At 44.9% G+C, this 21,305-nt stretch overlaps 1 protein-coding gene and 1 pseudogene across 1 annotated transcript in view; both read left to right on the top strand.

The window, feature by feature from the left end:
- The first annotated feature begins 3,971 nt into the window (after positions 1-3,971).
- The window catches only part of LOC136656092 (histone-lysine N-methyltransferase PRDM9-like), a 30,426-nt gene continuing 13,092 nt past the window's right edge, over positions 3,972-21,305 (top strand). The window contains 2 exon segments of the mRNA XM_066632933.1: positions 3,972-3,991; positions 14,780-14,864. Of these exon segments, the coding sequence (XP_066489030.1) occupies positions 3,972-3,991; positions 14,780-14,864 (105 nt within the window).
- Positions 13,300-13,419, top strand: LOC136656480 (5S ribosomal RNA; annotated as a pseudogene).

Genomic DNA, 21,305 nt, shown 5'->3' with positions numbered 1-21,305 from the left:
CCATTTGTCAGCCTACGTCTGAATGATTTCTTAATAAAGAGAAAGCAGGTTGAGGAAAAGGAAAGGAATCGTTATGAAAATCTAAAAAATGCTGGTTTTTAAAATATATATATTTTAGAAATGAAAAATTAAAATATATTCTTTGCTCTCTGTGGTCAAATGGAATAAGTCTTGCCAAAACCACCTCTAAAACTAAAGAAGACTACAACTGAGATCATGTTCTGAAATGTAAAGCAGAACAGCTGTTGAACAAATTGTGGGTATTGTTATATAATCTGTTCAATCAATGAACCAGAGTATCTGCTGAAACAGTAGGTCAGAGGCGTGCTGAAGACAGGAAGAACTGGCAAAACTTGAAAAGTATTGTGAATACTTACATACTGCTTTTCAACAAAAAGTAGTTAACGTAGCAAAATGAATCAATCACTGGTTCCCTGTCCCCAAAGGGCTTGCAGTCTAAAAAGAGATGCAGAAAGACAAAGAGACCTTGCTGGAGAGAAAAGGGACAGGTGCTCTCCTCTGCTAGGAGAGGAGGTGCCTCTTTGCCCAGTTAGCAGGGGTTGTCAAAATGGCAAAAGCTTTCAAAATACAGCATGAATATTTGTACGAACACTGGGAATGGACGATGCTTCTTCTGTGTTTCCTACAGCCTTTCCTGCAGGTGGTCCTCAGTATCCTTGGGTTCAGTAACCATGGATTTGAATGTCTGTGAGTTCAGAAACCATGGGGTGGTCCAACGGTTGCCCTCCAAACACAACCAGAGCAATGCTCCCGCTGCGTCCGGAGGGCCTTCTAAGGACCCGGAAGGCTTTGCATGGCTTCTGAGACAAGGCATGTCCTCCTGAGACCTTTGGAGGGCCAAAAGGCATAACATCTGGTTTTCAACCGAAAACATCGGTTTTCATCCCACTGAAGGCCTTCTGAGGGCTAGGGAAGCCACACATAGCCTCCCTGGCCCCCCCAGAAGGCCCTCTGGACCCAATCAAAGCACAGCTGCAGTTGAGTTCAGAGGGTTTGGGGGCCCAAAATGCACAGATTCAATCACCCACAGATTTTAGTATCCATGGGGGTTTGGGAATACTGCGGGGATTCCGCGGATACCAAGGGCCACCCTGTAAATAGCTACCAATAGCTAACCTGAAATTCGGAAACAAATCCTGCTGTCGGACTATTCCACAGTAAGGAAAATGTGACTTTCTGGGCGATTACTTTTAAAAATCACAGTCAAAAATGAACAGCCCCAAAGGTGAAAAAAAAATTGAGACACTTTTAAAACAAGCGCACATTTTAGCATTTGGGTTTGCGATACTCTCCTCACCTGTGAGCCGGTTTCGTATTTATTTTCTTCAAACGCAGCTGCCGGAACGAGGCTTGCAGCAAACATGGTTGCACTGTAGGCTTGATGGTGTACAAACATAAGCCTGTGCTTTGGCAGTGTTAATTCCTTTGAAGAGGTGGGACCATTGTTCCCCTTCAAGTGCACCAGACGTTCACCTAAGCCCACATGGAGATCCTGGGAATCAAAGCTCTAGAAAAGCCATGACAAACAAACAAAGTTTGGAAGATGAAGGAGGATCAGCTTACACTGGGGCATCTGTCGAGTTCTCAGCAGCAAAGGAAGATCAAATGGCTTAAAAAGAAATAATCAAAATAGAGCCCCCTCCTTGTCAAAGCTTAAGATTTCTCTTTTTCTATGTTAAGTTTTTAAAAAGAAACAATGGATGTACTCCACTGGGAATCTCTACTGGGCAAAGCGCACTGGATGAATGGACGCTGTCACAGGGAGGCTTGAATGTTTTCTTGCTTCATTTGGGCTCATGAACCCACAATGGCCAGAATCCTTATTCATATTACAAAGGTTTCTCTTCTGCTTTCACTTCCGCATGAACAATGGATCAGGTGTTAATGCAAATAGTACACATGGATTTGTTTCCTGTGTAAAAATTCCCCATGTTGCCATTTGAAAATGGGCCGTGCTAGCCATAGGCTTTTAATGAATGAAAGCAAAAAACGTGAACTGATGCCACTGAAGGGCAGTGCATTTTGGAGGAAACGTGGACATTTTTACCTGTGGTGCATCATGTACAGTAGCTCATTTGCACTTGGGAATCGTCACTTTCATTCCACGGTCGTGGAAAAAATGGGCTTGCATGAGCCAAATCTTAACTTGACCCAAAATGGAAATGATTTCACTGTGTAACAAAATTTGAACAATTTTGTGTTTTTCTGATATTTTGATATTTTGTTTGTGTGTGAGAGGATTTTTAAAAAGTCACTATTTTTGTCATAGCATCAATACTTAAGACACAATTTACACTAGGCACTTGTATGGTAAGTGTATTACAATGCATTAGGCCAGGAGTTCCCAAAGTGTGTGTTGCAATGCTTTAGACTGAGTGTTGCAGCAGACTCACAGGGTTACTACAGGATATTTCTGGTGCCCCTCCCTACCTGTTCCCTCAGGCACCACCATCTTGGATCACACAAAATCTTGTGAGATGTGATTTTGCAAGATCCAAGAAGATGGTGGGATCCAAATCGCATGAGTTTTGGGCTCTGCCAACTTGGATCTCACAAAATCTTGTGTGATTTGGGCATCACCATTTTGGATCTCATGAGATTTCATGGATTTCTGAATTGTATATGAAACATTAAAAATTCAACAAAAACCATTTTTTGTTGTTACACAGTGTTTTCTTTTGAACTGAAAGGCGGTATTCTGGCTATTTATTTAAAATGACATTGGTCAACAGTAATCAAGATGCTGAGAGATTCAAGTTGGTGGCGCCCAATATCTCACCATCTTGGAATGGGTCTGGCAGAACAATCATAGTACATATATGTAACCACAAAATACCACGGACACCATCTAGCTCAAGCTAAGCCCTTTTAATTAGCTGCACTTGCCTAATGTTCCCATTGAAAGCAATGGAACTTCAACTTGCTTGACATTCTCCTTCCCAGCCTGAAGCCATGGCAAAAAAATAAACATGCACTATAAATTAATAGGAAGCAGGTTGTTCATTTTTACTCTTTCACTGTAACGGTCTTAAGCTCCCAACGACAGAAAGGGTTTAAAGTTTATATACGGTATTAATTTCAGCCAGTTCTGCAACTAAACTACTATCAGTAACAACTCCTGAAGGGGAACCCAGGCTGTTTTTTTAGATTCTGTTATTGAAACACAGTGAGCAATATTTGCCATGGTGAATTTTCCACCCCTGACTGTTAATGTCTATTACAGTACACACTGTAATCGCTGTAAAAATTTACCACCCTCTGTGTTATAAACCACCAGAACATGGAGGCTTAATGTAATTTCCTATGGTAATTTCCTGTGGCTTGATTCATCAAAAGGATAAGATAGATGTGTGCCTTTTTCCAGTCGGAAGATTAATACGCAGCATTCAATGTAGTTATCCAATTGCAACATTTTAGGCTAGCTGCTTCCATTCTATTTACTGATTACACACTGAGTTCTAAATAAAACACACTCTAAACATTGCCATGCATTACAATTCCACAGTACATATGAGCTCATCATGTACATACATAGTCCCATTTATAAAGACCCAGGGCTGCTTTCCTACACATTTCATTTGTGCCTTCAGACTAGAGATCATTTCAGAGATCAGCAGTGTTGTCCTCCAGGAATATTTTGCCATGCTCCTGTGGAGTTGCAACTCACTGCCCAGTTCTATCCCCCAGCTGCACTGCCAGAACTGGCATTTATGCACTTTCCACAAATTTACACTATTTTATCAGCATGACATCTGCTGACTTACAGCCCAATCCTGAACTGCCCGGGGTGCCCAGGCTCGGTGGTACCAAGGAGGGCTGCTGCCAAATCCTGCACCTCCTACCAAGGGAGGTGCCTCGGGAGAAGGGGATGTTCGTCCCCTTCCGCCGAGTAAGGTAAACAGCCCCACAATGGGGCTACTCACTTTACCCACTTTACTCACTTTACCGCAATGGGGCTACTCACTTTAAGGTAAAGGCGCTCGTGGAGGGCACACAGCCCTCCACGAGCGTCTTGAATCCTGCGGAGCAGAGCTCCATGGACCTGCCTCCCATTCCTCCCCCAGGCACACCTCCTGCCCGCCCTCTCTCTGCCCCCGCCAGCCTCCCTCCTTCCCAAAACCCCTCCTCCCCGCCCCTCTCCATGCCCCTGCCTCCCATTCCGCAGCCCAGCGGTCCAAGGCGCGGAACCTGGGCGACCACCAAGGCACGGAACCTGGGCGACAGCTCCGCGCTAGTCCAGCACTGGCTGGCGCTGGGCTAGCACGGGCAGGAGCCCGGCGGTTAGTTCTGCGAACGTGCCTTACGGCACATTTGCAACTGTAGTCGGCGGCACGGAGCCGTGCTGCCGACCACAAGATTGGGTTCTCAAACATCTACGCATTTTGGTATCACATGGGATTCCAGAACCAAACCCTGCAGAGGGCCCATTGTACTCCGTATTGAGAAATTGTGCTGCTATTTCTTTATATATTTTTAGTGTGTTTACTTCTATATTTTTCCCCCTTTTCTAATGTTAGCTGCCTTGGGTTGTTTTTAACAGGAAAGGTGGGGTATAAATCCTCCAAAAAAACACATAAAATGGGACCAATGCGTTTAAGCCACTTTCACTGTTAAAGGTTTCTTTTCCCCTTGTCAGCTTTGATGGAAAACTGCTTTTTTCCTCTCCACATTCATTTGAACACTCAACACTTTGTCAGCCCACGGCATGAGCAACCCTTAACAACAGCAAGTATGCCATGAAATGGGGGAAAGATTCAGCCGCATGCTGAGCAACCGTTGTGGGGAAGGAGAGAAGGTCACACCCAGGACTATAAATCTGGAGAAATTATTGTTTATTTAGGTTCAGTATTTTTTAGGCCACTTTCCTCACCAAATTGGACCCTCAAAGCAGTAGATACCAAAGTACTAAATATACTATTTTTTTTTAAAAAAAAAAAAGGTTCTCTCCAAATTTGGTATGATCTGCATATTTTCTGTAAGGGATATGTTCTTATGGGTATGCATATTCTTGTCCTTAAGCTTATTTTTTTAATTCCACTGAAAGGGTTGGGTTTTTAGCCCCTTTCTTTTGCAGCCATAGGATCTACAGCCTGGATTCTGGGAGGTTCTTTGGTAAATTTAGGGTGAACTCTCTGCAGTGGCAAGGCTAGAGGGGGTGCGAAGCACTAAGTTTTGCAGGGAGCTTCATCGCAGTTTGTCAGCAGCTCCTCCTCCTCCCCTTTGGAGCCAGGCGTATGCCTCTGTTTTGGTCCCCCTGTCTGGAATGGTTCTGAAGGGGAATGGGAGGGGTTGCTTGCGCGCCATGCTAAAGCTCCCTGCAAAACCTAGTGCTTTGACCTCCCTCTGGTTACACCACTGACTCTCTGAACTCTGGAGTGCCCCATCCAGCTGTTTACTCTGGGATGTCAGCTGGTATCCTAATCTAGACCCCTGATGACTTCCAAACCTGTTAGTTTCACTTCCAATTTGTTTTCCATGATGGACACAGTGACAGTGGCATTCCTGGGGGTCCTGGTGCTCAGGGCAACCTCCAGTTTCCACCCCCACACCCTCTTTTCTGCCCCCTCCTGCCCCGACCAGGAAGTAATTGCGGTGACATCATCATCACCACAATTACTTCCATGCGGGGACCTCCATGGAAGGAGGCAGCTGAGGCCCTGACGGAGCTTTCTGTGCCGCTTGTAAGCAGCGTGGAGGTCTCCTTTGGAGCGGTTTGGGGCTGCTGGAAGCTTGCCTGTCTTGGGCGCTGCTTCCAGCAACCCCAGACCTCTCCAAAAGAGACCTCCACGCCAATTACAAGAGAAGCAGAAGGCTCTAACAGGGCCTTGGAAGCGGGTTACCCCCCTGCCCTCCTCCTTTATAGGAGGAGAGGAAAGGGGCACCCTAAAGCAGTGCAACGGGCGTGCAACCCCCATTGCACTGCCTCTCTAGGGTGCCGTTTCCTCTCCTATAAAGGAGGAGGGCAGGGGTGGTGCAGTCCAGCACCAAGTGGCTGCCAGAGAGGCAGTTTCTTGCTGCCTCTCCACAGCGACCCTGGGCTCCCATCCTTTTTAGGAGGAGGAGGCTTTTTTTAAAAAAAGGGAGAGAAGCTGGCAGCTTAAAGAAAAAGGCAAATGGGCATTGGGGAGGCAAGGTTGAGGAGGAGCCCCTGGAGAGTCATGCCTAGGGCATTTGCCCCGCTTTACCCCCCCAGGTATGCCACTGCACAGTGATACAATGAATGTTTGTTTTATCCCTTCTTCAAACACTGAGCAAGGTCATACTTTCTGGAGAGACAGAGGCATAACTTGGGCAGAACCTAAGGGGCATGTGCACCAGACACTATGCCAGGGGGACACACGTGAATCAACAGGCAAAGGAACTGCAATTTTGGAATATAAGTATTGTGTAAAATATAATGGTATTAAGACAAATAAAAGGGTTATTTTATAAAAAAAAAAAAGAAGGTAAATAAAATAAATTATAGATGTCAATTTATTTTGGAGAAAATATTAAACCTGTATTTTGGGTTAATAAATATGTAGTGGATAAGCGAAGTATAATATTATTGTAATTGGAGATATTTGTTTTTAGATGTGATATTAGAAATTAAGAATCAGATAAGAGATTGTATTTTAGAGGTTAGTTTAGTGGTAAGAAGAGTCTATAAGTAAAAATTTGAAGCCATTTTGATTGGATAGTTATGGAAAATGATGTATAACATGTTATAAGAGATATTGAAGGAGGTAATACCATGGTAATCGGAGACTTCTTTTTAGATGTCATATTAGAAATTAAGAATCAGATAAGAAAGATTTTATTTTAGAGACTAGTTTAGTGGTAAGAAGAGTGTATAAGTAAAAGTTTGAAGTGTTTTTTTTTTATGATGGGATAGATAAGGTTAGAGGAAAAATATGGAATGTTAAAGTATTAACCAGTTGGGTTAAAGAATATGATAATTTTTGTATTGATTATTAATTTCGTTTGGATTAATGTTTGTTGTAATCGATGGCCACCACCCTCGTGTGTAACCTATGTAGTCCTATCCCTAAGTCTATCCAATTTTCCTTACCTGTATCTGTAATAAATAAATAAAGCATTATATTAAAAAAAAAAATGAAACATTTAATTTGCACACAGTTCCCATCGCTATAATAGGCAAGGGATCCTTTCTTGTTGTAGGAATATTTGCTGATGATTAATTCCACATTCGTGTCAGGGAGTTGCCTTTGCACATCTGGTTCAAATAAGTTCTGCACCTTGGAACATTCCGCCAAGTGTCGCAGAAGAATCAACCTGCCCAGCATCACAGCTGGTGGATGACCCAAGTCTAGAGACTGATGTGGAGTAACAAATTCTCACCTTCCAAGACGGTCTTATTACCTCTCAGTCACTTGACAGGTTGAAGGGTTTCAGTCCTAACCGTTACAATCCAATCCCGGAAGTAACACTACAGACATGAGAAAAGTCCTGAAAAAGCTATCCATGATCAAGCAATATGCTCGGCCTAGAGAGAGCAATCGAACCTTCTTGCCATAGTAGCAACTCTATAGCAATGGCATAGCTAGAGGGAAAGCAAAGCAGTAAGTTCTGCAGGGAGCCTCACTGAGGCATGCAAGAGCTATTCTGGGTGGGGGGGGAGCAAAATGGAAGTGTATGCCTCCACAGGGGAGGGGAGGGACCCCTTGCACGCCAAGGTGCGGCTCCTGCAAAACTTAGTGTTTTGCTCATCTATCTATGCCAATGCTCTATGGTTAATTACAGTGAAATCTCTTTATATGCAAATTCACTACCTGCAAATTTGCTTATCTGTGAGGGGCAAAACTGCCATTATCTGGGCAGGAGGTCTGGTCTAGAGGGTAGAGCCTCTGTCTGCCTGAAGATAACATCCACAAGGTCGCCAGTTCAAGGCCACCGGCACCGTGCAACCTTGAAGCAGCTGACAAACTGAGCCGAGTTATTCCATCTGCTCTAAGCGTGGGAGGATGGAGGCCAGGATGTGGGACCAGATCAAGAAAGAAACATCTGAATGTTGTGGTTCTTGAAAGATAGAACCTTCTTTCAATTGTAAAAATCCCTACGGGGATTTAAATAGCCTGCCTATGTAAACCGGCTTGAATAAAGTCTGAGGAGAAATCTGACGACCAAGAAAGGTGGTATAGAAATACCTGTATTATTATTATTATTATTATTATTATTATTATTATTATTATTATTATTATTATTATTATCTTCGACTCTGTTCTCATTATTCACTAATACTGTGCTAATACTGTGCATTATTCACTAATACTCAGGGTGGGGTGGGGGGGAAGGGTTGTGGTGATTGTGTCCAGCCAATTGTACTCCTTGTTTTTTGTTTGTTTGTTTGTTTGTTTTGAAAGCTCTCTGAATTGAGTCAATTTTCCACATCAAACGGGCATTGGTATTGGTCTGTGGAGAGTCATTGGATACATTTGTGCCCACTTCCAGATTTGCCCCACCTTCTTGGGCACCATCTCAGGAACTCCAGCGGAACCTTCACAACCCCAGCAGTGATGAGAGGTTGATGATGAGAGGTCTCTGGAAAGCTATCTGAAGGCTGCTCTGGGGCTGGTGCAAGCAAGAGAGAAGTGAAGGAGGAGAAAGGGTGAGCAAACACCCTCCCCATTACTGAACTCTGAGGTCTTTGGCCAGGTCAAAACTGAACTCAGGTCAAAATGAGGTCTGAACTCGTTTGGCCAGCAACCTTCAATGAGTCGAGAGGTATGCAGCACAGAAGAAGCACCAGGAGATGTTGATGAGCTCTCAGTATCACCCAGCCCCATAGACTTCATAAGATTCAGGTCCACAAAGTTCATAGTGTGTGCGGTGAAGAGGGTTCCCTGGAACCTAACCCCATTTTCCCATTAGGTTCAATGATTCAGTATCCACTAATTCATTACCCATTAGGTTTTGTGGGAACCTAACCCTTACTGATAATGAGAACTGACTGTATTATTTATGTTACCTGCATTGTGTGAAACTAGGCTACTGTACAGAATGCCTGGGTATTGGATTGAATAACTACCAAGTATTTGATCAAAGCGCGAAACAAGCTTGTTTTAGTCTGATGCGTATACTTTACCTGCCCACACGAAACCCATGCAGGAAGTTCTTCCAGCTGCACCGACACCCCTCACAGTTGGATTGCCCAACTGCTCATCCAGGCCTCTACAAACGGAGAGCTGAACTCTGGTCTCTGTTCAATAGTATCCAGTATCCAGTTGGACAACATTTGAGATGAAGGTCAAGGAGCTCCCCAAACTCTATTTTGTGTTTTGTCTGTCATCGCTGTTGGGTGCAGAATGGGAGGGATGGGGCCTGTTTCTCCTGGAACACACATCCCCTTTGCTCACACCACACCAACTCCCTTTGTGGATGGGAAAGGGCATAATCCCATCCCGCACACAAATAACCTACAGTCTGTTTTATGTTGCAAGGGTCATGAATTCATTTTGGGCAATACATATATTTAGGCAATATGCACTCACACACAAAAGATACTTTCTTGGTCACACAGAAATCGGGTACACATGTGCTCTCTCTCTCTCTCTCTCTCTCTCTCTCACACACACACACACACACACACACACACAATTTCATATGTGCACACATATTTTTTATTTATAAAAATTTCTATCTTTCTATCTTCAAAAAAAGATTTCCAACGGCTCTCAAGTCCTGCAAATAAATTATGTAACAAATTAAAATACAGGACATTAATTGCCAAACAATGGAGAAAAAGCAGCCAGGGTATAAACCATTCCTCTCCTAAATGGCCCATTCACATGAATGTAAAGTAGCTGAACATTAACCTCTAATAGATTTTTTAAAAAATGCCTGGAGATAAAATAATTCTGAATTTGCCAATCAGTTCACATTTCTGAATGATTCTTCGTGGAACTTTCAGTACATCCATACTCCACCAGTTCACGGTAGAGTCAATATATTTTGCCAACATCTGGCAGAGTGTAAAGAGCTCAGCAAACATATGGCTATAGCGGAGGAAGTACAAGCAGTCATGGCCAGAGTGATGTGGTTCAACAAGGTCACACATCCAACCAGCATCAACAGCTGATGTTGTTATCTTAGGGTGGTCATAAACTCCACCTAGCACACCTGACATGATGGGATGCATCATGTTCCATGACGCCTGCTTTCAGAGTGGCCACTTGTGAGGGCCAAGCAGATGTTCTGTGGCTATTCCATAACCACCATTAGATCATTAGATTTCCATGAAGAAAAACATCCATGCTCATGAACCCATCTGACTGGTCTCTTAATGATGCTGTATACAGCGTCAGCACAATCCTGTGCATGTCTACTCAGGAGTAAGACCCTCTGAATTCAGTGTGACTTACAGCCAGGTAAATGGGTATAGGATTGCCACCTGTGTGTTTTCTAGAAGAAGAGTTTTGTCACTCTTCTTTTTTGCAATTATCAGTGATATATTGGCAGCATTTCTCTCTTTGATCCTGGGCCAAACTCAGCATGATTTTAATCCCTTCCCTGGCTGTGATATGCTTGCTTTATTTTATTTTTCCCCGCAAGAGTATATGCAGCAGACCTGACAGGGTTTAGGACCATAGTGGGAGGCCCACAGGGACTTAGGGCCCAATCCTATACAAACGTGTCATAAGACATGTTTGCAGGTCCTAACACCAATGGAGTGCCAGTGCTAGCTTCATGCTGGCCAGTCCTGGGCTAGCACCAATGGGGCACTGGAGCTCTGCTGGTCAACGGTCATGCGGACCACCAGGCAGTGGAGAGGTAGGTGGGGGCCTGGGGTGAGGTGGGGAGGAGGCATTCCGGGGCATGAGGAGGATGGAGGAGGGTGGGGAGGAAGCTGGCAGGAGGGAGGGAAGGAGGCGGGAGAGAAGCGGGACCGTGTGTTGTCCGACCACGAGCCACCCAACATGGAGGCTCTTGATTCTATGCTGACCTTTGGCTCACTATAGAATTGAGTAGCCCCATTGTGGGGCTACTTGCCTTACCCAAGCGAAGGGGATGAAAGGCGCCTTCTCCTGAGGAGCCGCTGGAGCTGCCCAGGTTGTGCTCAGGATGCAGTGGCAGCCATTTTCGGTACTGCTGCAGCTCTGGGCAGCCCATGCTCTACACCAGCCCTTCTCCTTTGTCCCAATGCAGATCGGTCTCCTGGCATGTCTATATGCTCTGGAGCAAATTAAAGCCTCCGCCCCACCCTCGCTACAAATAGTATGCTGGGTGGTGGGACACCTGTCTGGTGTAGGACTGCAACAGGGCTGCAACAGGACTGCAGCAAGGGGTAGGGTTAAAGCCCACCTACGTCTGCCCCCCCCCACTATGGTCCTGATCTGAACAGGGCCATGCATGTGTTATCCAGGGCCAATGATATAATTAAGTTCCATCTGGTTTGATCCCTAGTGAAGTATAGTAGATAAAAGATTATCAACACTTTTCATGAATTCTCCTATGAATTCATGTTGTAATCTTAGGCAAGTCACCGTGCAATCCTACCGTCAAGTTCCACTGGTGCAGTCGTCCCTGCACTGGCAGAAGATGTTGCAAAAGCACCAGAAAGCACTCTGAGACACCTGGTGGGTAAGCCACTGATGCAAGGTATAAAGGATGCTTCCATGAAACGTAAACAGCATGGTCCATCTCTGAATGTTCAACTTGAGTTTAAAAAAAATGGTTAAAATGGTTTCGGTTTCCTACAAGTCAAGCGGTGGCTGGACTTGGCCGCATGTCCAGTGTTCTCAGCAGAACAAGATAAGAATGCATTCGAATGAACAGGCCTTTGTGTGCAACAGATAAGGAGAATGTACTCTTCGAAGAAGGAAAAAAAAATATATTCCAGCAGTTTGAACTTTTCGGTGTGTAGGCTTCTTCAGAGCACCACTTGCACACACAAATGCTAGAAAAAGTATTATGGCCAGTCCATGTTGGCAACCTTCAGTCTCGGAAGATTATGGTATCGCGCTCTGAAAGGTGGTTCTGGAACAGCGTCTAGTGTGGCTGAAAAGGCTAATTCGGGAGTGACAATCCCTTCCACACTGGGAGCAAGTGCAGTCTGTCCCTGGTCTGTCTCCCTGGCTATGGGCCTTCCTTCTGGCTATGGCCTATATTTATATGCAGTCTGTCCCTGGTCTGTCTCCCTGGCTATGGGCCTTCCTTCTGGCTATGGCCAGTATTTACACTATATTTTATAGCCATACCACACAGAAGAACACTAGTCAGCTTAGCTCTCCTTATATTTCTTATTCTTCATTTTAAAAACAGTTTGGTGCATACAGAAGTGTAACTAACAATATAACACGTTATTTTGAGCAAGGTGTTGGTAGTCTAACAGCATTAAAAGGGTTTAAGACAACATATCCAAGCTATTTTCCGGTTCACATCAAAGCATTTCCGGATTAACGTTGCAAAGGTCAACTTCCCAGAGAAAAGCCTGAAGTAGCAGTTTTTGTGTTTTTAGCAGAACCAGCAACACTTTTTTCCAAACTGCAAGTTTGTTGCATTTCACAGGCTACACACGAAGGCCACCGTAAGTCATGCGATGGTTATGGGTGAGGTCATTTTGAGCAAAATTGCAAGTGCAGTACCCACCGACTGCCTGCACAAAATCTGTATGTTGGATGTATGGGATGGCCTATTTTGGAACAACAGATGATTTGTACCCACCAATGAATTGTCTCCAATGAGAAATGTATGTGTTTCAAGGAGGGAACCCCAGATTGTTATAAAAGTGAGCTGCAGAAGGCGCTCTGGGCTTCGCTTCTCGGCTTCCCACTTCTGACTTGCAACCTTTGGATCTACAATAAACGCTTGGATTTGATCACCTCTCTTGCAACATCTGGGATTGCCCTGGAACATCTTAGGTACCTTGCAACACCACCACTGCAGCCAGCCCAACAGCCAATGAATGGCACATACAGATAAGGCATTGAGCAGCAGAGGGTCTAGAACAGGGTGGTGGGAGGGCATTTCGGATGTGGAGAAGGGGCATTTCTGGGTAGGGAGAATGAGGGACAAATCAGACCTGGGAGGGTGTGAAATGAGTGGCGGCCTTCTCTGCTGCATCCTAACCTCCCCTTCCCTGGCCAGCTAGCATCACTCCGGGCTGCTTGGATTTCCACAACTATATAGGAAACTATCCCCTTACCCCAAAGAGACCACCAGCTACCTCCTAATTTGCGCTGTGCAGGCCATGCAGCCTGGCTACACCAGCACCCTCTCTCTCAGGGCCCAATCCTATCCAACTTTCCAGCTCCGGTGCAATCACAATACATCCATGAGGAAAGCAGCAACTGTTACCCTGCACATGCCTGATCTTGTCTGATCTCAGAAGCTAAGCAGGGTCAGGCCTGGTTAGTACTGGGGTGGGAGACCGTCTGGGAATACCAGGTGCTGTAGGCTTATACCATATTCTTTCGAGACTGAAGGTTGCCAACCATGAGGAAAGGGAATAAGAGTTCCCATACATTGAGGAGGCTTCTGTGACTGCCTATCCACCATAGAATGCAGTGCACGCCCCATGGGCACAGCTGCACCGGCACTGGAAAGTTGGATAGGATTGGGCCCTCAGCCTCCTACTCGAATCCGTCATAGGGGGACTGAAATATTGGCTTATCTTACAAAGTCTTTGCAAGGATTACTGAGATACTACATGTGCATCACTATGAATTCTATAAATGTCATATTAGAGTAGCCAGATCTCCAGTTTACTGTAGCCCAGCAAAATATTCTCTGACTAATCAGTTGTTTTGTTAATGATTGTGATTGTTGTCATTAATCTTTAACTTCTGGGCACTTTGGTCTGGTCCCAGGGATTGGTCCACTTGGGGAATATTTGCAGCAGGAGACAAAATTCTTTCCTATATATTCCCGTTTCGACCCTCAATAAATTAAATTGGCGGTTTTGAAGCTTTTCTGCCTACTTGCTCCCCGAAGTCTCTCAACAGAGCCTCTATAGTCTTTTCTGATACAACCCATCTTAGTGTTTATAAGGTGGGAGAACTTGTGGAACTTATCAGCCAGCTTGCCAAGGTCAGCGCATGAGTATAGCCTGGCTTTATTAGACTTTGGAAAGGTTCCCATGTGGAGGTACATTTTCAAACCTCACTTGGTAAAATACCGCAACCTTCTAGCAACTTCTAAAGCAGAAAAAAAAAACGCTTACCCTCACCTCATACATCAACATAAATCTAACGTGTATCACCATTTATGCCCCCCTCCCTTGGCAGCTGAGTCGACACTCAGTGGTAATTGCTAAATTTCTCATCTCAGGGGAGCCCTTTATAGGGACTGCTACTGTAACAGTGCAGTGAAGGTCATGTCTATTCTACTGGGAGTTTGCTGGGGGGGTGGGGAGAGTTCTCCAACAGCTATGAAGTTTGAAAAATGATGACTGCATTAAAGAATGGCCAAGGAGCCGTTCCACAGCTGTTGCATGACACAGCCAGCTCCAGTGGCGGAACAAGCAAGTCACACCTTCAAGAAGCACATTGTCACGTCTATACCTGTGCTGGGTGGGGAATACAGAATTTTCAAAGTCCAACCTTTTCCATTGCTTTGCCTCCAGCCTTCATGGCCAAATGCAGAGAAATCTAAATATGTTTAGCTGCATTTGCTTGCATTTATTCCTTATATATGAAAAATAATAGCAATATGCTGAACTACGTTGTCGAGATTCTCATCTTTTCATGACTGGATCCGTATATAAATGCAGCAGCATTGATCAGACTTCACCTGGAGTTCTGTGTCCAATTCTTTTTAGGAAAGATGCAACCAAACTGGAGCGGGTTCAGAGAAGAGCAAAGAGGATGATCAGCGGCCTGGAGATCAAGCCCTACGAGGAAAGGGTGAGTGAACTTGGTATGTTTAGTTAGGAGAAGAGGAAGCTGAGAGGGGATCTGATAGCACTCTTCAAATCCCTGAAGGTACTGGAAGAAGGCACAAATTTGTTTTCAACTGCCTCTGAAAGTAGATCCACACTGCAAGAGATGGGTACAAACTGCAAGAGGGAAGATTTCAGTTGAACCTCCAGAAGAAATTCTTGACACTAAGGACCGTTCAGCAATGGAACAGATTGCCAAGGGAGGTGATGAATTCTCTCTCCCTGGAAATCTTCAAGCAGAGGCTAGACAGACACCTGCTGAAGATGCTCTAGGAAGATTTCCTGCTAGTTGATCTTGTGGGTTCCCTCCAACTCTATGATTCTGTTATCAGGTGCATTGAATGACTATGGGTGCAATCCTAACCAACTTTCCAGCACTGACCAAGCCTCAATGCAGTCCCAAGCTAAGGTAACAAACATGCCCTTACCTTGAGGAGGCTTCCTTCACAGCCTCCCCACTGCAGGATGCAGTGCTCGACACATTGGCACAGATATGTCAGTGCTGGAAAGTTGGTTAGGATTGCGCCCTTAATTAGTGTTATCTCTTAGAGCTGGTTCACACAGACAGGTACAACATTTGCTAGCTCATCATTAGGTTATAAAATAGGTTATAAAAACCTTAAGCCCTGAGGTTTAAGGGCTGTTCACAACCTCCTACACACAGACACACACACAAATTCATTTTTATTTGCATGTTGATCTGCTCATTTCTATATCATGCTTATGTACGCTATTTGGCAAGTTCCTGTAAGGATTTTGCATTGAATTATTTACAATCTTTGCCTTTCAAAAATTATTTTAAGTTAAAAATAATTTTTTTAGCTAAAAAAATTATGATTTGTGCTGTGTGTAGCTTATATTGAGAATATACACTCATTTTAAAATTTTTACTCCTTTTTCCCCCCTGTTTTTCAGTGTAGCCCATTTAAGGTTCTGGTGTTATATTTTGGGATCCTTCTTGGAAAAGTACCTCAGGAGGCAGTCTGACAAGAATACCTTGGATTTGTGGGAGTCTGTTTATATTTGCACTTTCTTGAGAACTCTCTGAGGGGTTGTTCCTCCCAAGGACCCATATCATAGAGTTGCCTGAAAGACTGATAAGAGATAATGATAGATGATTAGGCAGAGTGGGCAGTGGGAGAAGTAGTTCATGTTTGTCTTTCTTGTTTAATTTATAGCCCTGTGTTAAATTAACCCAGCAGACATATGGAGATATTTTTTAGATAGTCCTATGACACTGGGAAGAGAGAGAGACTTGGAACTTTAACTGAGTGAAGTCAAAGTGTTCCCATTTTCTCACTAGTGAGGCAGAGAGGTGCCCAATAATGGCGTAGCTAGAGGGGGTGTAAAGTATTAAGTTTTTCAGGGAGCATCACTGCAGCATGCAAGAGGCGTAACAGAATGGCTCTGAAGGAGAGTGACCACTCGCATGCCATAGTGAGGCTCCCTGCCAAACTTAGGGCTCTGCATCCCCTCTAGCTACTCCACTGGTGCTCAGTCTTTTACACCTTGGTCTGCTTTCCTACCAAGAAGTCTCATTTGGTATTGCACATTTAAACTTTATTTCTGGATTATTTTGAGAGAACAGCGATACTCCAACAGAACACTGCAAAAACGGAGTTGTTTTATCCTAAGCCCAGAGCATCAGTGAGGGCTTGTGATACTGCAGCCTTCTGATTCTGTATTTTCCCCCCAAATCAGGTTCATAACTGCAACCTATTGAGAAATCACTGCAGTATTCAAAGTGACATGTCTGCACAGTAGCGTACCAAGGGGGTGTCTGGCCTGGGGTGCCGAGTACATCGGGGTGTCAAATACACTATTGACTGGCTGGTAGACCTGGCCTTCCCTGGGGATCTTGAGGTGGACACACGGTCTACCCATCACATAAGTAGACCTGGCCTCCGCCTCCAGATATCCTGGTAGAGGTCAGGTCTACCGGTTGCTCGAACCAAATAGTAGACCATGCCAACAGGTCAGGAAGGCAATGACACACTCCTGTTCTTTGTTCCTATCATCCATTGTTATAAGTATACAAATATTGGCTGTTGTAAGGACCAAGAGCCATCAGCCATTATAGTTAATGGGACTTCTTAGTGTTTAGAAGCTGTGTAACTGTGTACACAGTCTCTGAACATGGAGGTCCCATTAACTATAATGACTGATGGCTACTGGTCCTTACAACACCCAATAGCTGTATAGTTCTATAAATGCATCTCCTTCTTCCCCAGTCACCAGCCAGAGCTCCACCTTAACTAGTATCTGGGAAGCAACTAGTAACTGGGTTAGTAGTAGCTAGTAGTAGCAACTAGTAACTGGGAAGCAACAATGGAGAGGGCTATTTGCCTACACATCATCCTTGTGTGGGTCTCTTAGAGAAATTGGTTGGTCACTATTGAAAATATCAGATGCTAAGATCGATTTTTGGTCTGATCTAGCAGGGTTCTTTTTACATTCTTACAATAGGGAGAATTTACTGTGGGTGCTTTAAATCTCTTGTGATGAAAGAGTCAAACTTTTCTAAATTAACACATTCTCCTATAGATAAATTCATTATACAGGAGTCCACCCTTCCAGCCTGAAACTGCAGCTGTGTGGGTATTTGCTGAGTAGCGCATTTGTCGGCAAAACTGCTAGCATTGAATGCGACAGTTTTCAGCTTCCATTCAGACTCTTTCATGCTTAAAACAAGAGTGGACTTGGAAAATAAACAGACCCAATGGAATTGGGGAAATGTATCGTCTTTAAGTAGGAAATGCATTTTGCTACTGATTTTGTTGAATGTATGGGGGAAGAAAAGGTCTTTTGTGAGCGTGCTGGAAAGAGCCTGCGTTCTGTATTGCCTGGCAGATGAAGAGTTCTGCTTTCAAATCTCCCCATCAATTAGCACATGTATCCTGAAAAGAGGTGGGATGGTGGCAGCTATTCCCTTGGTGGGGGTCAGCTGGATGGAAAACTTGCACATTGAAAAAAATCCAGGCAAGGCCAAGCATCTACATTGATCTGAATGTCCAGAGTTTTGTACTCCTGGAGACTAAAAAAAATGCATTTCATAAGCATGTATATATTTTATTTTATTTGCATTGTTTACGTATTGCAACGCAATAAAGTTTCCAAATCAAAACACAGACTCTGTAGCAGAAATAAGATAATTCAGTTCTCAAAAGTCTCACAGAATAGGAGACATTTTCACTTCATTCCACAAACAAGCAAGAAGAAGGAAATAAACCTCCGTAGCTCCAAGGGGATCACAGAAAAGGTCCTTTTATGTATATGATTACTGGGTATCAGTAAAGGATGGTAGTTGGAGCAGGTTGTCAGAGGTTGATGGTGACAGGCAGGCAGTTTCCTACAGGGATGTGCGGTGGGTGGGGAGGTAGGTGAGGCAGAGCTTCCCCATCAGAGCCCTTTGAAAAGTGCCACAACCATGTGAGGCACTCAAGCACTCACAACCTACAGTACTCCGTGTGTAGGTTGTAAGTGCTTGAGCTCCTCACACAGTGGCAGCGCTTTTCAAAGGGCTCCAGTGGGGAGGCTCTGCCTCACCTGCCTCCCCACCCATCACATGTCCCTGGTTTCCTATGGAGAGAGGTGGGCCTTCAGACTAGGTGACCAGGTAGATATTGTGCAATGCCTAAGAAAGAAATGCTGCTGCACAATACATTTGCACAAAACCATACTTTCCGGGCAATATGTGATCTCAAGGTTGCAACTAGAAGGCTGTTTGCCAGTTTGCTAGAGACACGATGCCTCTCATGACGTATGTACAGTAACCAGATGCAAAACTGAACCGCGTTCCTGCACTTTGGGAAGTTGTATAGAACAATTATTCTTAAAGAGTGGTTTGGGACTCACTTGGTGGGTCGTGATCAATTTCTGGTGGGTCTGCAGGGTCTCCAATGAAAACATGGGTGATGGAAAGATCACATAAGTAATTGCTTCAAGCCCTGAGGCTGTTCAAAAATCAGACAGCTGCTAACTCAGTGGTTCCCAAACTTTTTAGCACTGGGACCCATTTTATTAATTGACACTCTAACAGGACTCACCTAGGTTTACTTTTTAAAAAAGAGATATAGAAAGAAGTAAATTTTCTATTTTTCTTTGTTTCTTTATAATAATCAGAAAACAAGACCCTCAGACATTTATCTCCCTATATTTACACCTGCTTACAAACTGCAGCTGAGCTCTTTGCAGGGTAATTAGCAGCTACAGTATCTGATTTTTTAACAGCCCAGGGCTTGAGGCAATCGGTTATCTGATCTCTCCATCACCCATTGGTGACTCACCAAAAATCAGGTCATGCCCCACCTGTGGGTCCAGACTTGCAGTTTGGGAACTGCCCTGCAAAGAGCTGGGGTCATGCAGTTTCCAAGCTAAATATAGGGAGATAAATGTTGGAGCATCTATTTTATGGTGTGTGTTTTTCCAAGTCTGTCAATGACATGTAGTGGGGGCAGGTGAGGACTTGGGGCGCAATCCTAAAGTTGACTTGGGCCTTCACGTTTCCACGTTTGCGCCTCCATGGGAGGAAGCCGCGTCGTGCGGAGGCTGACATAAGCCTCCACGGTGGCTTCCCCCACACCAGCACCGACACAAACGGCAAAGGTAGGCATGGGAGGGTGGGGAGGAGGAGGGAGAGAGGTGTTCCTGGGCGGAGGGAGGGTGGGCGATGGGCAGCTCCGGGGGCAGGCGGGCACGCAGGGAGCCGGTGGCGGGGCTTCAAGCCACTCTGCTCTCTTCGGACTTGTGCCACCTCCAGAGTAGGCGAGTAGCCCTTACCCAGGGGCGAGTAGCCCTTACCCAGGGGTAAGGAGAAGAGTTTCCCCTTGCCTCTGGCTGAGCCACTGCTGCCAACGAACCTGTGTTGGATGCAGAGCAAGCCTCTCTTGGTCCCATAACTAAGATCCTCAAGCCTTGAGGCTATTCATTAGGGTTGCTTTATTTGGAGAAATGGATCGAGGATTTTTGCAAACAAACAAACAAACAAACATTACTTGCATAGATAGATAGATAGATAGATAGATAGATAGATAGATAGATAGATAGATAGATAGATAGATAGATAGAGGACCTTTTTTAAGTTTGTAAAACTAGGTGGGTCCTGAAGGAGTGTCATTTTAAAAAGTGGGTCCTAGTGCTAAAAAGCTTGAGAACCCTGGCACTGTAGAAGAAGAATTCTTATCCCAGTGCTTTGAATTTGGAAAGACACAAGCTCAGAGCAGTGACTCATCCAGAGACACAGAGGTTAGCCTTCTTTGAGAACAGGTGAGCCCTACTGCATCTTGATACTGAGGGTGATTGAATGATCCAACTGCACTAGAGATGTCCAGCTGCCTCTGACAAAGACCAAGACCTGCAAAGGAGAGATGCCACAGAAGACATAAAGAGACACTCTTTGTAACCTCCTCTGCAGCTGGGCACTTTGGACTCCTGGGTCCCTTTTAAAAAATTCCACTTTGTTTGTGTCTTGCAGCAGGCAAGCAGGTTCGGAATCAGCTGCCCTAATCTCTTTCCCTGTTTCCTAGACTCTATAGCCAACGTGTATGGCCAAGGCTTGACTCCAGAAAGTGAAAGGGTCAACAAGATTACCCTTATATTTTCACACTGGCCTCCCCCTCCAGGCTGTTACTCTGAGATCAAGTTAGCTTGGCACGGTCTGCATTCCGCCGAGCGGTGCTGGCAGGAGCTCACTAGGTTCCTCTGTTCCTTCTGTCTGCAAATAAACAGAAGTCAATCTATGGGGTCTATTTTGAAGAGATAATTCTCTCAGGACCAGTTCTCCTCAAGACGGCCGTCAGTGAAGCCAGCCTGAATTTCAAAATTGTTCGGGCAGTACTTACAGCGAGCTAAGCTGTTGTGAAAGAACCAGTCATAGGTTTGGAGGACTCTGGGGACGGGTTATTAGAAGACAGAAGGCATCACGGGCTTGGAAAGTACTAATGATTTTATGATGGCAGGAACAGTGAAACGGAGGGAAAACTGAGTGAAATGGTTTCCCTCACAGAATATGGGCTTCTGTTTCCTCTACAGGCCAATGGAAGGCTCACAGCCCCACGGCACAGAAGAATGTTTGAGGTTAACAAGCCAGCCTGTATCAGACCAGTAACGCTTCTGGACGGATCACACACAGACAGAGAGTTCCTCAAGAAAGCAACACTGCCGAAGGTTTGCTTCATTCCTCCTCCAGCTGGATCCCAAGATGTGGAATTGGCAGGCTCAACTGTGGCTTGAACCATCAGCACCCGAGAACGATGTCACTCAAGCCTTGGTGGTCCTGTTGGAATAACGGGCAAAACACAGAGAGAGCAGAAGCGCAAGCCTGCAGCTGCAGCGTGTGGTGCTCAGAGCACAGGGAAGAACGCCAAAAAAAGGAGGCAAGACCCAGGGAAGTCCCAGCACCAGAGTC

Source organism: Tiliqua scincoides, chromosome 6, assembly GCF_035046505.1.
Source record: "Tiliqua scincoides isolate rTilSci1 chromosome 6, rTilSci1.hap2, whole genome shotgun sequence".
Classification (NCBI taxonomy): Eukaryota; Metazoa; Chordata; class Lepidosauria; order Squamata; family Scincidae; genus Tiliqua; species Tiliqua scincoides.
Note: the sequence above shows the minus strand (reverse complement) of the source record. Positions and strands in the feature narration are given on the sequence as shown.